Raw genomic sequence first — 16008 nt, 5'->3', positions numbered from 1 at the left:
GCACGCAGGCAGATGCTGGGGGCCTCTGGACCTTAAATGGCTCCCGCTCTGGAGGCATGGCCGCCTGCACCTCCTCTTGGGAAATTTGTCATATTTGCTTCCAAGGACTTAATCTTCTTGATTAGCACAAGCTCAGTATGTATGACCAAGGGAAACCGAGCAACTCCAGGAAACAGTTTCCTTTCCCTTTATGTATGTCTGCACCAAGCTCTAATTGGTCTGAGTGCTCTTTCAAAAGGAGCCTCCATTTCTTCTATTTATTTTAGCTCAAGTCTGCCACCTGGTGGACAGTGCTCAGGTTTTTGTTTTTGTTTTTTTCTGTTTTCGAGACAGTTTTTCTGTGTAGCTTTGGCTGTCCTGGAGTCACTTTGTAAGACCAGGCTGGCCTCTAACTCACAAAGATCTGCTTGCCTCTGCCTCCTCGAGTGCTGGGATTACAGATGTGTGCCCACCATGCCCGGCTTGCTTTTGTTTTTAATTGTTTCTTAACTTTTTAAAAACAGTGCTTACCCAATCATAAACAAACAAGCAAACCACCAAGTGCTCCTGTTGGGATAGTATTATTCTTTCCACTTTATAATGATAAAATTAGGGATTAGAAGGAAGCAGGAATTCGAAACCCATAACTACAATCAATGTCTTTTCCCGCCAGTCAGCAAAAAAGTTAAAAGTGCTGTCATCTGTATGCCCTGGGTGGGAGCCCAGTACAGGTCCCGGGTCATCAGCTACTACCGAGTGAGGTCTTTCTGCAAAGCTGAACTTGCTGTCGACCAGACCAGGCCCTGCACCATTGTGAATGGCGGACTTATCTCATGCAGTTCAGGTAAAGAAAGTCCCTGAGGGAGAGCAGCAGATACTGCCCCATTTCCGCCCTCCTGGGTTAAAGTTTGATGACCCAAGATAGTAGGCCAAAACAAAGTTCACTAAAATACAAAAGTCACATGTCATGAATTCGTCTTGGAATTTTCCCGAAGCACCTGGTGGCCACTTAGCGACGTGCCCAGATTTGAAGTTCTCTGGGTACAGTGTGCAAAGGGAGCGGCTCTGTGATTGGAGTTAGGCTCCTCTGAGTCAAATGAGCAATGCTGCTCATTAGATACAGAAGTCTCCCTGTGCCTCATCTTGGTTGTGGGAGAGATGTGGGGATCCGGGCAGTTCACTGGAAGCTCCAAGCCTGTGCTCCACGTGAGCTTCACAGGATGCTCATATGACATTTGGCTTTACTTGTCAACTCGGCACAACCTAGAATCGCCTGGAAAGGTCTCAATGAGGCAGTGTCCCAGGTCAGTCTGCGGATGACTGTCTTACATGACATGGGAAGGCCCGGCCCACTGTTGGTGATGTCATTCCCTAGGCCGGTGCGAGTGTGTACGTGCGGGTGTCACGAACTGTATCAGAGCGTAGAAACCGAGCTGAGCGCAAGCGAGCGAGCGTGCATGCACTCCTTTCTAGCTGCCCTAGACTGTGGTGGCTATGTGGTGATTAGTTGATTGATTTTCTGCTGCTTTGACCTCTCTCCCTTGAAGAACCCTTCCATAAAGCCAGGCCAGTGATGGGATTGGAAGAAGTCATGTTGCTTAGCTGGTGGCTTTCTTTACATGTAGTTTTTAAAACTTATTTATAGCAATTACTTTACAAATGACTTTTCCTAGTCAATAAAACTGCCTTATGGGCAACATTTTTGATTTTCTGTTTCTCTCTCTCTCTCTCTCTCTCTCTCTTGAGACAGAGTTTCAGAGTTTCTCTGTATAGCTTATGCTGTCCTGGATTCACTTTTAGATCAGGCTGGCCTTGAACTCACAGTGGTCCATCTGCCTCTGCCTCCCAGAGTACTAGGATTACAGGTGTGTGCCACTGTGCCAGGCTTATTTTGAGATATGTATAATTTCCTTAGGAAACTGGATGGGAAGAGCACTTTCCTACCTTGTAGATGCAGGACTTGGCATTCAGGAAGAAGAGCTCGATGGTGGCATTGTCCTTCAGGTAGGAGATGCTTTCGATATAGAATCTGGAAGAGAGGAACCGCATGTGAGGCACAGGGGGAGTGGAAATCACACTGTTGAGCTGCCTGGTTTCAGGAGGATTGCAGTTCCCATGCTGAACGAAGAAAAGATGAGGAGCCACCAGTCACATTTCTGATGCCTTCTTTAAGGCCGTGCCATGTGTACAGACACTTTTCTAAACGTACACTCAACACAAATAAGCATATGAGAAAACATTCCAGGTATCAATAGGCACTAGGGAAATGTAAACCAAAAGCCTAATGACATATTAGCCTACACAACTTTAAGATCCTTGTCTTTCTACACAGCAAAGCCATCTTTATTACATTAAAATACAGTGTTGGGATCAGAGAGATTTCTCATCAGTGAGGAGTGTTTGCTTAAGGTACCAGGGTCAGTTCCCATCACCCCCACCAGGTGGCTCACAACTGCCTCTAATTCCAGTTCCAGAGGGTCTGATGCCCTCTAGCCTCTGTGGACACCTGTATATAAGTGGTACCCATAAACTCATGTATGTGTATGAAGGTTCACACACATACACATACATAAATCTGAAAATATAGTCTTATAACGCATATAGGAGCTTTTGTAGTAAAACAACCGTTTTCCTTCTAAGGACAAAACAATTCTGTTAAGCTGTTGTGAGGATAAGGTACAGGACATAATTAAGTGAACAAATTATACTGCTGCACACACTGCACACACATGTTGTGTGTGTCTACATATGTATGCAGCGTGCATGTAAACATACGTGCACATGCTTATGGAGGTCAAAGGACAATCTCGAGTGTGGTTTCTTAGGAATTGTCTACATTTCAAATAAGCAAGCAAGCAACCAACCAAACATGGCCTCTTGCTGGTTTGGGGCTCACCATATAGGCTATGGTGGCTAGACAGTGAGCCCCGGGGTCTGTCTCTATTCCTCTACCCCCAGTGGTGGGATTATTAACATGTGCAACCATGCCTGGCTTTAGGTGGGTTCTGGTTCTGTGGATCAAACTCGGATCCTAGCGCTTGTATGAGCGGACAAGCACTTCCCTGACAAAACTTTCACCAGCTCTTGGTCGCAATTTAAACCCCAAACCCAAAACCTTTAAAATACACAGCCAAGAGAAAAAAAAAATGTGGAAAAAAACATACACCAACCTAACAAGTTCTAACAAAGAAATGCTATACTTTTTGGGTTTTCATGGGTTTTGGTTTGTTTTTTCCAACAATGACACATGGAATACCTGCTCATCGTTTTCACGGAAATAAATCCAAGTTTAAAGCAGCAAAAAGAATTACTTATAGTCATATGAAAACGATGACGATGAATCAAACCACAGGTCCACACTTAGGCCATACCAAATTGCCCCAGATGTAAAAGGAAGCCAGAGGCCCCCCAGGTCCTTCTGTCCCACTCGCCTCTCCAAAGCTTTTTTGAACCAAGTCTTCCCAGACACCCTGAACGTGGACACCGCAGACCTGGGTTAACTGTGATGATTCTCTGACGCTTAGCTCGCCCACTACTCTCTTTTCTCATTCTGCTTTTTTTTTTTTTTCATGTTACTTATATTTTAATCCTAATCATTGTTGAACTAGGTTTTTAAAAGAGAATTTGTTCTGTTCAACGTTGTAACGGCTTCCTATGTGCTTCTTTGCTGATGGTTTGTGCCTGTAACTGCATCTCAGCCCATCCCAGGCTGGGGCACGTGCTCTTAAGGCTGCGACCTTCATGCATATTAAGCTGAGTTCCTCTCAGATGGATTTCTCTCAAGATGAAACATGCTGACATTATTTAAGTTTACATTAAACATGCCTTTCCCCATCGATTTAGAGCTTATTAAGTTGTTTAATCAGATAATGGGCCCATTCAGTCTAAAGAGCCATGCAGGGTGTTAGAGTAAAACCCAGACTAGACTGGGAGGGCACTGGTTACTTGGATGGTAGGAAACAGACAGATGAGGAGGGTGCAGAGGGTGAAGTTGGCAAAAGGAGGAGGAGGAGGAAGGGCTATGGCTGCACACACCATAGCATTCTGATGCCGAGACTCCTGAGAGGCCAAGGATCTGGGATCTAATCTGTGTGACTGAGAACAGGTCACAAACCGTAATGGGCTTCTCTTTTCCCAACTGTAAAAGAAGAGAACGGGACTCAATGGGCCCCCATGTTGGAAGGCTTTTTTTTTTTTCAGATACGAGGAATGAATTTAAAGTAAGACAGCCCCCGCAGCTTCCACAGCTCCCCGGCAGCACCAGGAACCAGACAAATCTGGATTTAGTGGTACACACCTTCACAGTGCAAGCCGAAGGAATGGGAGTTCACAGTCATCGTTAGCTACACAGCGAGAGTTTGAGGCCAGCCTAGGCTACATAAAACCTTGTCTCACAAAACAAAACAGCAAAATATCCTCCTCGCAGTCAACAAACCGCACCCAGGCTAGGCACGCCTAGACTAAGCGAATGACGTCTTCTGCTGTATTTCAAAGATGTGAAGAGGCTGCTGCACTGAGAGTGGCGCAGGGTCACACACATATGCTAGTGAACCTCAGAGGTCATCTCCATCAATAGACAATGGCAGCTTATCACAGAGGCAGACCTCACACAATCCCAAAGGATGGGAAAATGGTCCTCACCCTGCAAAGGCTGGGAGACGGGATTGGTTGAGCTCTCGCTGCTCTGTCCCCACCCTGGAGCACCTGCCTGTCACCTTGGGAGCAGGTATTTTAGATCATGGGGCCAAAGCTGCACAACTTTCAGTACTTGAGTAATGGAAACCCAAAATAGAGTGGCAGATTTTACATCTTGAAAGGAAGTATGTTAAATTATTTAATTTTAAGATCTAGATATTCATCCTTTAAGTGTGTGTGTGTGTGTGTGTGTGTGTGTATACATGTGGAATCCAGAATATAATGTACATAATCCATTCTCTCCTAGACTGTGTAAGTCCTGATATTGAACTGAGGTCATCACGCTTGACAGCAGACGGCCCACTGAACCATCTCTTGGAGCTTATTATTTTTTATTTTAAAATGACATCTTATATGTGTGTGTGCTTGTGCATGCACACCTGACACGGTACACACTTGGAAGTCAAGGACAACCGGTAGAAGGTGGTTCCCTAACTCCGCATCATTTACAAAGACTCTTTGGCGAGGGGCAGTCAGCATAGCAGTCAGTGGAAAGAACGCAAGAGGGAAAATTTGAAGAAAAGGAGAGGACTAAATGCCATAGAGAAAGGGAAATGCTTTGAAAATTAAGCTATTTCAGACTCAACAGACTCTACAAATTTAGACTCCAAATTATCACCCAGTGGCACAGTCACTGTTAGCCTTAGGAGGGAGGGTTTGCTGTTTTTTTCTGGTACTATTTTCTGCTTTAACAGTGAGACGTGAACACAGTGAGGTAATGGCCGGCTGTGTGGATATGAAACCCCACTCTGAGAAGTTTATGATAGCTGAGAAAGCTCTTGACAGATTCTATATGTGGCCTTTTTAGATGTGTCTCTGTTCAAGCCGTTACACGGAGAGCCACCACTTTCATCCCTCTGTTGAAAGTACCCCACAGAGGCCATTTCCATACCTCCTGCTTCCCCCCTCCCCACATGGCCTCTCTCACTGGCTTTTGGGACTTTGCTCAGCATATTTCCCACAGCCCTGTCATTCGGCTGCCACCTCCTGGAGAGCTGGGCATACCAGCTCTCTTTGTGCCTCAAGAACAAGCATAGCACCTGACACAGCTGGCTTTGATGCTCAGCTTACCTCCACTCCATCCCATCTTGGTCAGAGTTCCTTTCTCATCACTGTGAAGAAAGACCTCACAGAAACGGCTTAGAGGAGGATGTACTCATTTGGGGGTCAGTGTCTGGAGACACCGGCCCAGCATGGCGGCAGGGAAGGCATGGCAGCTGAGGGGCTTTCAGAATGGTTGGTTCATATTTTGGTGGATGGATTAGGAAGCAGAGAGCTCAGGCTGAAACCAGGGCAAATACATCCTTCAAGGTTTACCTCCGGCAACCTGCTTCTGCTAGATAAGCCCATGTCACAAAGGTTCCACAAGGTCCCCAAACAGCAACACCAGCTGGGATCCAAACACTCAAACATGTGAGTCTGCATGCATGTGTGCGTGCGTGCACGTGCGTGTGTGCATTGCGTAATTCAGATCATAAGCCACATAACAGTGAAAGAGTAAGGATAAAGAAACAACAAAGGATACCCAAAATATCATAACATTTTAGCTTCGGGGTCTCACATTCCACCTGGCCACTCATCATGGTACTTCCGCATTTCTTACTGATCACACGGAAAGTGGCTAAAGCGAATCTGCTGATTAGCTTGTGTCTTAATGGCAAAAAATTACCAGTGATCCCTTGAACCTGACAGGGCTTACGGCCACAGTAATTTTTGTGTGTGGAAATTCAGAGCGTCTGAAATGGCCTAATTTTCTAACTCCTGAGTCTTTATTCCATTTGCCTTAGTCCTCAACTAGAAACATAAAGATGCTTTGCATGTCCCCCACTCTCAGCCCCAGTCTTTACAGAAACCCAATTGTAGGCTCCATCTTTTTCAAACCTACTTTATTTGGGATTCCTTAAATGCTTATACCTCCCTTATACCTTACCCTAGATAGGAGAGAAAGGAGATTTAGGGGAACAGGAGAAGTAGACCTTGTTGAATTCAGTTCCTGGGAGCAAATCCTTTGCTGGTGCGGGACTCTCTTGGAGCGTCTTGAAGGGCAGTGACGGACAGCCAAACATTACCAAGACCCGAAAAGCCCCACTTCCTGTTTTGGGCTCGTATATATATCTCCTCTCAGAGTCTGTACTAGGATGTTTTTCAGCTGGCAAAAACCAAGCCCCTACACGAGGTTGGTTCAGCCTCCAAGTGGATAAGCATCACCTGTTCTCTCACAAGCCTGTTCCCCATCCCGCACTTGGGATCAAAACAAAAACATGTTTACATCCATTACATATCCCACACTTGGGATCAAAACAAAAACATGTTTATATCCACTATACCCAGCATGCCATATTTCCCTTTAGTGCTATAACAATGGAGAAATAAAGGAGGCAGCAGCACCATCGTCTCAGGCACCTCTATCCATTCCCACAGATCTCTACTACCTGGCAGCAGAGTCCAAAGAGGTTTCAGAAATAAACATATTCTGGGATGGAGAGAGAGAGAGAGAGAGTGAAACCAACCCTCTCTTGACAGGAATTGGAAAGCAGTTTCCTGTTAACCTTTATCACCAAGACAACAGCCTGGAAAATCCTGGAAGCCCTGGGCCTGTCATGTTTTTGTTCATAAGCTTGGACATTTATTTCACCCTGAACTTTCTATCTGTGCTGGGAAACTTCTGAAATGAAATGCTTCGATAAAAACAGACCCGAGACGTCTCCATTCATACACTGAGCAGGCACAAGGATGAAGATATTTCTGGGGGAGAAGAGGAGAGTTGATGGTTTGCGTGGAAAGTTGAGATTGTCCACCATCTGCCCCCCTCAAAAAACTCAGTTTGTTTTCCTGCTTTTATGAGAATCTGGTTTGAACTCCTCTATGCCGGTAGGGGGCACTGTTGCTTCTCCTTACTTGCCTGTCTGACTACTTCCTCAGTTTACAAAGAACATTCCGGGTTTCTGAGAGAGCTTAGGGGAAATGAAAAATGGCTCTTCCATTGCAACAGTCTATACAGGCAATGCCATGTCTGTTCTGCATTAACTATATCTTTACAGTGTACCAATGTCTGGGTCTTGCTGGCTCCAGAGTTAGTCAGTTCACAGAGCTGTATTCCTGGAAGTCAATTCTAACTCTCATATACGACTTACAGGCCCAAAGCCATGCTCCCACCACCTCTATTGGCTGTCACATGCTGCCACCATGTCTCCCAGCGATGCCATCACCTTTGACACACACATTGTTCAACAGTGATTTATTTCCCCTGTAACGGACACTGATGTTCATGGAGCCCCCTGCCCTCCACAAGATGGATCCCTGAAGAGTCAACCAACGGCACCTGCTCTCTCCCACCTGTGCCTCTCTTTCTCCTTCTACTTTTTCTGCCTCTTAGGTTTACTCCTCACTTGCCGCGCACAGAAGTGGCTGTAATTGATGCCTCCATAAGACCCTCCCGGAACGTCTATCTCCCTGTTAAGCTCTGCTTCTGGTCTTGGCCCTCCTTCCTGACCCTTCTATGGGTTGCCCTTGAGCACCTTTCTAGAACACTTACAGCTCATGCCCCCCGCCCCGTTATCATTAGCGTGTTCCTTATGGTCTGTCTACCTCTCCCTACCTGCTCAGCGTCAGTTCTGCCTGCTCCCCTCTGATCACAAGCTAATCAAGGGCTCCAGCAGCCCTTGCTGACTGCTGGAAGGCAAGTGCTAGCAACTTAAGAATAAGCCTAACAAATGGGCCAAGAAAAAAAAAAAGGGAGGAAAATATAGCTACATACCCAAGGACGTCTATGCATTTCTGTAAGCCTGGACTGTGCTTGGAATGATTCCTACAGATTAGGGCAGTTCCTTGAATTATGTGTTCAGCTAAATGTCTCCACTCGCCACGGCGTTTGTAAGAGAATAGATTAGATTTATCTTTTCAAGCTTTGGGTTAGAAAAAAAAAAACTGAAATGAACAATAGGAAAAGGACAACAAGGCGATGGCAGGAAGCTCCTATCTAGAAGATGATTCTTCGGCCCTGAAGATGTCTCTTTCCCTGATGGAAACAGCCGTCGCTACATCCTGTCTGTTGGGAGAACAATGCCAGCATAGATTTTATATGAAGTGCCCAGCTAACCAGAACTTGACTTAACTCAGCTGGGTCCCCAGTTAAGACTTAAAGCCTCTGAAGTTTCAAACATCAGAGATTCTTGGCTGCAGAAATCCTCAGCTTATTACTCTCATTATTATCGTCCCCTTTTCGTCACCGACAGCCAGCATTCCAAATGTGACATTTGTGTTCGTTACAAAATGAAATCACTGGCCCGTTTAATTAACACTTGCTGTAAATATTCAGTGATTCCCAAGTGCCAAGAGGTAGCTGTGAGAGGGAGGTGGAGGGTCAGGAGCCTGGTAGAGAGCGGGCCTGATGTCATCTGGCTGGACAGAGGTCAGTGCTGCTTTAACTCAAGGCTTCCGTGAGCTAAGGAAGGGGGCGACTCCCCAAGGCTGCAGACTCAGACGCACCGTCATTGCAGCACTGAGCATGGTGTGCATGCCTCCACCTCAGACTGGGATAAAACACCCTGAGTCCCCTGAGCCACTGTGCCTGTGACATGGCTCATGGGCTTTAAAGCACATCGTGGTTGGCTTTGACCTCAGCCTAGACAGTTGTTCTTTCAGCTCAGAGAAACAAAACAAAACAAAACAAAACAAAACAAAACAAAAAAACCCCACTAAGATGTATTCCTGATAAGTGTGGGAGATAACTTATTTTAAGATATACATTTTATGTGCTGGGGAGACGGCCCTGGAGTAAGGTTGACATGGCCACTCCAAGGTATGGTTAGGTTAAGGGGAAGGTTTTTATTGTAAGTATGAGGAAGAAAACAGCCATCTGGAAGAGCCCAGAGCAGAGAGAGAAGATAGTAGAGTGAACATGGCTGGCAGACTAGACCTGACCATGAGAGGAAAGAAAGAGACCAACATGGAGCAAAAGAGGAGGAGAGGAGAGAGGCGGGGGGATGGGTGAGCTCCCTCTATAAAGTGAGGGCAAGAGTGCTAAAATAGCAGGGTTATAAGGAGAAATGGAGGGAGGGAAGCCCATGAGCTGAAGAAGCATGTTTTTTTAAAAGGGTGTGTGTGTGTGGAGAGAAGAGCTTGGGAGACCCAGGATGACTGGTGGGTACCACAGATAGTCCTTTGCTCCTTCTGCCAGTGATGAGAGAATGGCTCCTTTGGTAGAGAGGAACCAGTTTCACAAGTTCCTAGGGATTGTTGGGTTTTTGCCTAACTACCAGAATTTGGAAAAATGTTGTTTCCTTTGGACCTGAAAGTTGCCAAGCCCGATGACCTGAGTTCAAGCCCCGGAACCCAGGCGGTGGAAGGAGAGAAACGCCTCCATCAGGTTTTCCTTTAACCTCCACACACACATGCACATTGGCACAAAGGCGCTTGTTCTATCATTCAAGTAGGATGAATCCAACAGATCGGGGGTTGAAAAACAGCTTGTGACAGCTCCCAAGAGAAGGGTTGGTGTCACTTGGTGCTATGTAGATAGTGGCACCTGGGAGAGTCGGGAGGCAAAAGCGGACAGGGAAAATCAACGCACCGTCCTGTTGTGTGCGCACTATCCTGTTTCCTATTCTATGGAAAACAGCTGATAAGATGGGCAAGCAGGCTTGGGATTGGCTCATTTGATTGGTTATGGTTCCAATGGGCTTTCACACCTAGGGACTTCCCTGTGTCATCTGGAACATTTCTCTGGGCTTCAGTGGGTTCGGGCTGCATTGGGATAGATACCTGGAGTGGCAGAAATAACCCGGAAGTAGTAACAGAGGTCAGGTGACAGAGATTGGAGCTGTTAGTGAAGTGAGGGTATGGGCAGCCAGGGATGAACACAAACACGCATGCTGGAAGAGCAGGGGGAGAGAGGACAAGTGAGGCAAGAACTCACAAACACCAGCATGAGAATGCGGGAGCAGAGCAGGGGAGCCTGCCGTGGAGCCGTGCACAGAGGCTGTGAGGATACGATCCTCACAGAACCACAGGCTTGAATCCTCGCCAAGGTAAGCATGGTCAGTGCAGCCAGGGCCACAGAGGGCCACTTCAGAGGGGTGCCAAAGAGTGCCCATCCGTGGAATTTGTGGGTAGAGCCTTCCAGGGTCCTCAGGGTGTACCGGAAGTAGGGATGGGTGGCTGCAAACCGAGAAAGCAGTGAAACGTGGGGGAAGGGAGCAGGCAGAGGCCCATCTTGCTGAGCACTTGCTATGAACAAAGTAGAGAAAGAGCAAAGGTGGGTACACTATGGCAGAGTGTTTTTTTCTAGGTAGGGAGATAAGATGTGGTCCTGATGAGGAGATAGCCAGGGTGAAGCAGCCGCGAGGCGAAGAGCTGTGAGGTGGGGGGAAAAGCTGCTAAGTGCTGTGGCTTCGGTAACAGTGAACAATGAGGTAAGAGTCACTCTTCCTCTGAGGGATGTGTGCACATGTGTGTACGCATGTGTCTGAAAGATACACACATGTGTATTTATGTACATCGTGTGTATGTATTTGTGCACCTATGAACATGTATGTGTGCGTGTGGGTGGCTTATCTATATTTGGGTGTGTTTATCTGTATGTGCGTGTTTTGCATATGTATATGCTTATGTTTATGCATATGCATTGTACACGTGTGTAATGTATGTATGTGTACAGCAGAGGACCATGGAATATACAAAGACAAAGCTGATATAGTCAGGTCTGCAGGAAGAGAAGTAGGTTAACGGAGCGCATTCATGTTGCTTTTGTTTTCTCTGACAAATCAGAAGGGACAGCATCTTCTTCCAGCAAAAGGGACATCCCTAGAGAAGCACCAAAGTATAGACAGAGTTCACGTGTGGGGCTCGCCTCGGTGGAGAATCTGCCTTCTCTCTCGGAGCAAATTAGTGACCGGGTTTGTAAAGGTGCTGCTTGGGCAGGCTGAAAGTGGGAACTCAGATCACAGAGTGTGCTAGACTCCCAATGCCAGTGTCAGGGTGCCGGCCACCTGGAGACACTGATGTGAGTTGATGTGACAGTAAGTAAGAGCCTGAGGTCAGGGAGGAGCGAGGAGAGGGAAGGGTGGAGAGAGGTTTTGCCTTTGAGAATCCGTGTACTTAAAAACGGGAAGAGGAGCAGGGGAGAGCTCAGGACTTACAGTCCATGAAAAAGCATGAATAACAGCAGCACAGACTTCCTGGAACCACGGGAGATTAAGGGACAGTGGAGGGGTGGGCCGATTACAAATTCTTCAGACCTGATGAGTTCCAAGCACTCAGGTGAAGCTGCCTAGGAAGACGCTTAATATAAAAATGTACTACCTTCCAGAAAGACCCAGTGGACAGGAGCTGGAAAGAAGGGACAATTCTGTTGTGTGGCCCGTATAAAGAAACTTCAGAGGAGGACTGGCAAGCTGGCTCAGCTGGTTAAGAATACTTTCTTTTACAGAGAACCCAGGTTTGGTTCTCAGTACCCATACCAGGTAGTTCACAACTGCCTGTAACTCCAGTTCCAAGGAACCTAAAGCTACCTTTCGGCCTCTAAGAACACAGTCTGAATGTGATATGTATACAGACAACCATACACGCACTAGGTTTAGGCAGAGAAAACAGCTTGGGGTGACCTGAGAAATCTTCACAGACCCAGGGCACCTGGACATTCAATGCTTTTCCACCAGGGTGTAAGTCCCCAAAACTACAAATGACTGGCACCTGTACCAAGACTTGGGAAAGGCCATCGGTACGCAGCCGAGCCTGGTGGTTTTCTTTTTCAATAATGCTGACAAAGGGTACTAGGAAAGGAAATGGTGCATAAAGAATGAAGGATCCTCACTTCACCCCAGTTTTAAAGTGTAAAGCACCTGGCGTGCATGTATGTGTGAATGTTCACATGTGTACGGGTACACACGCATGTGTGTGTGTGGTGGCCAGAGATCACCATCCAGTGTCAATCCTCCATTGTCACCCACCTTGGTTTTTGAAACAAGGTCTTATCTTGGTCTGGAATCCACTGAGCAAGCTAGGCTGGCTGGCTGTGGACCCTGGGGAGTCTCCTGTGCCTTCCTCTTCAGATCTGCGATTACAGGCACAGGCTGCCATGCATCTAACTCAGGTCCTGAAACCACTTTATTGACTGAGCTGTCCACCCAATCATACAGATTTTTTTCCTCCTCCCTTTGAGACAAATCATATTATATAACCTTGGCTGGCCTAGAATTCTGTGTAAACCAGGTTGGCCTCGAACCCACAGGCTGCCTCTACCTCCTTAGTGCTGGAATTAAATGCATATACCTTCATGCCCCACTATAAATAATGCTATATTGGGTGGACTTACTATTGGGGTGGCGGCTGGTTTCATAGCTTACAGTGTAAAGCATCTCAGATGGCCATTTGGAGTCCTGGTTGTGCCTTGACTGCCTCTAGAACACTTGAAATCCTATTTCTACACTGTTCCTTGATTGCTGCCCTGTCAGGATGGTGTAAATAGCTCTGGGTTTCCTTCTGCCAGTTTTTAATTAAAAAAAAAAAAAAGATTTTGTTAAGTTACTTGCAAGACCTATGGTATTTGTGCGGCATTAAACTGCAAGTTGGTAAGACTTACATGCAGCTTATCGGTATCTGAAGGTCTTTGGAGCACGAGAGGCTCTTTGGGAACTTTCCCTCCAGATTGGAAGCTGCAGAGTTGCTGGAGTGATTATTTAAAAGTGAGTCACAACACACGCATTTCCAGGGCATATGTTAACGACCGCACACAGATTGGGCCGGTGAAATGACTCAATGAGGGAAGGTGTCTGCCGTGCCAAACAAGCCTGGCAACTTGAGTTTGGTTCCTAGAATCCGTGTAAAGGTGGAAGGAGAAAAGTGACTCTGCAAAGGTGTCCTCTGCCTTCCATATATGCACCGTGACACACAAGCACTTGCACGCAAACAGACACACACACACACACAAACGATAAAATGATAATAAATTGTACATAAGTTGAAATGTCTTTGTACTAAGTTTAAGTACAAATGATAAAAATCTCAATTATGGCAAAAAAAAAGAAAAAAAAAAAAAAAAAAACCCAAGTAGCCGTAGTAAGTAGGGGGAGCTCAAGATGTGACCAAGTATATGTCTCTACATACGATTATAGGTTAATGAACCAAGTCTTGCCTAATCCCACCTTCCCCTCTCACTGGAATTGTTAAGTCTTTGTTTTATAAGGTTATTTCCTATTCGTCTGAGACACCATTAGAGAGAATGTGGCATTGAAGCTGGTCCCATCAGCAATGGAAACGGCTGAGATTAGCTCTGATATCCCTGCAGCTGTTAAGCAAATCAAAAAGACATTAACCGCAAGCTGAAATTTACCCAGCCAGCTGAGGTAAAGACATGCACTTCAGCCTGTTAAATGGAGCCTTTAGCTCTTTACTTGAATGCTGTCTTTGGAGTCAGGACTGCTGAGTCTACACTGCCACCTTGACCCTCCTCCTCACGGAGAAAGGAATAGCAAGCTTGTTTGTACCCCAACTCCTGGTTTCTGTGAGTGTATTTAAGAGGAGAGGGGTCTGTGGACATGGCAAAGTGGCCATTTTTGTTCAAAGACTGGACACATAGTGTAGTCCTTAGCATGCTCAAGGTCCTGGGTTCAAGCCTCAGTAACAGGAGGAAAGACAACAACAACAACAAAAAACAAAAACCAGAACAAAACAAAGCCCCTACTTCCTCTGCTCCTCCTCTAGCTGCTTTAGAGAGAGTGCTGCTAGGAGCTCCATGGTGGGGTGCTCAGAGCTGCTGTTTCTGGGGGCTCCATGGCCGGGTGCTCAGAGCTGCTGCTTCTGGGGGCGCCAACTCATGACTTTGCTGCTCATTTGCATTTTGACTCTCCTCTGGCCACCTGTGCCTATTTGCAGACAGGTGTGGTCAGTCCTAGGGTCTTCTGAAGACAAGGCAAATGCTAAGCCTCAAAGCTCTTTATTTGGGGCAGGTGAGCTGGCTTAGCCTCTTAAAAGAACACTTGTCAATCAAGCTGTGCGCATGCGTGCGTGCCTGCGTGCGTGCATGCATGTGTGCGCGCGCGCGCGCGCGTGCGTGCGTGCGTGCGTGTGTGTGTGTGTGTGTGTGTGTGTGTAGAAAGAGAGAATCAATTCCAAGCATTTGTTCTCTAACCTCCACATGCATGCTGTGGAACATGGAACATATGTGTCCACAAATACACACCAAACACAAACAGACAACAACAATAATACATTTTTAAAAAGTGTCACATGAGGCTGGGGAGGCGACTCAGTCAGTAAAGTGCTTGCTTTGCAAGCATGAAAAACCTAAGTTTGAGCTCCAGAGTTCATATTAAAAACAAAACAAAACAAAACAAACCCACAGGCATGGTGGCACATTTTTTTTGTAATTCAACACTGGGGAGGCAGAGACAGGTGGCTCCTGGAGGCTTGCTGGCTATCCAGCCTGGCCTACTTTCCAAGTCCCAACCCATTGAGAGACTGTATATTATCTCAAAGAAAAAGTGAACAGTGCCCAGGGACTGACACATGAAGTTGTTTTCTGGTTTCTACATGCATATGCATACATGTAAACACACACACACATACACAACACACGCATTACAAATACAACTTTCATGGTACTTGTTAAGTAAAATGTGTTCAAATAGTGAGCAGAGAAGCATATTGTATTTCTTTTTGTGTATGGTATGTGTCTGCATGTCTGCATGTGTCTGCATGTCTGCATGTGTCTGCATGTCTGCATGTGTCTGCATGTCTGCATGTATATGCATGTCTGAATGTGTATGTATGTCTGCATGTGTCCATAAGCATGTGGAGGCCAGAGGTTGACACTTAGATCACTTTATTTACTTTAGGCACAGTTTTCTTGCTAATCTCAGAATTCACTAATTCATAAGTCTAAAGAGCCAGCTTTCCCCTGTCCCCGGCTCCTGAGCACTGGGACGACAGGCAAGCCACATGTCCACCTGACTACATACACTCTCTCTCTGAGGAGTTATCTCTGGTGTCCATGTTTGAGCTGTAAGCTCTGCATCCACTGAGCCTCATCTCCTCAGCCATCTGGCACACATTATCCTCCTTTGCCAAATCAATCAATCCTAATTGAGATGGTAGACACTATATATTTCAAGGGGCTCCAGTGGCACTTGTGACTCAAGCAAAGACCCCAGAGGCTTGTTATACAGAGAGAGCTTAAGTGGCACCAAAAAGAACCCCAGGACTTGGGAATACAATGTAAGACTCAGTTTACTTTGCGATATATGACTCTCTCCCTCCACACCCTAAAATAAAGTTTTATCTTCATCCCACACATTCGCCCTCACACAAGTGTGCAAGCTTGTGACCAGTGCACAC

General features: G+C 46.3%; 1 protein-coding gene across 1 annotated transcript in view; it reads right to left on the bottom strand.

Annotated features, from left to right (window-relative positions):
- Positions 1-16008, bottom strand: part of Frmd4a (FERM domain containing 4A) — a 281390-nt gene that overhangs the window by 110783 nt on the left and 154599 nt on the right. The window contains exon 5 of the mRNA XM_051151329.1: positions 1924-2008. Within this exon, the coding sequence (XP_051007286.1) occupies positions 1924-2008 (85 nt within the window). The remainder of the gene's footprint in view (positions 1-1923; positions 2009-16008) is intronic.

Source organism: Acomys russatus, chromosome 9, assembly GCF_903995435.1.
Source record: "Acomys russatus chromosome 9, mAcoRus1.1, whole genome shotgun sequence".
Classification (NCBI taxonomy): Eukaryota; Metazoa; Chordata; class Mammalia; order Rodentia; family Muridae; genus Acomys; species Acomys russatus.
The sequence above is the reverse complement of the archived record's forward strand: the minus strand, read 5'-3'. Positions and strand labels throughout refer to the sequence as shown.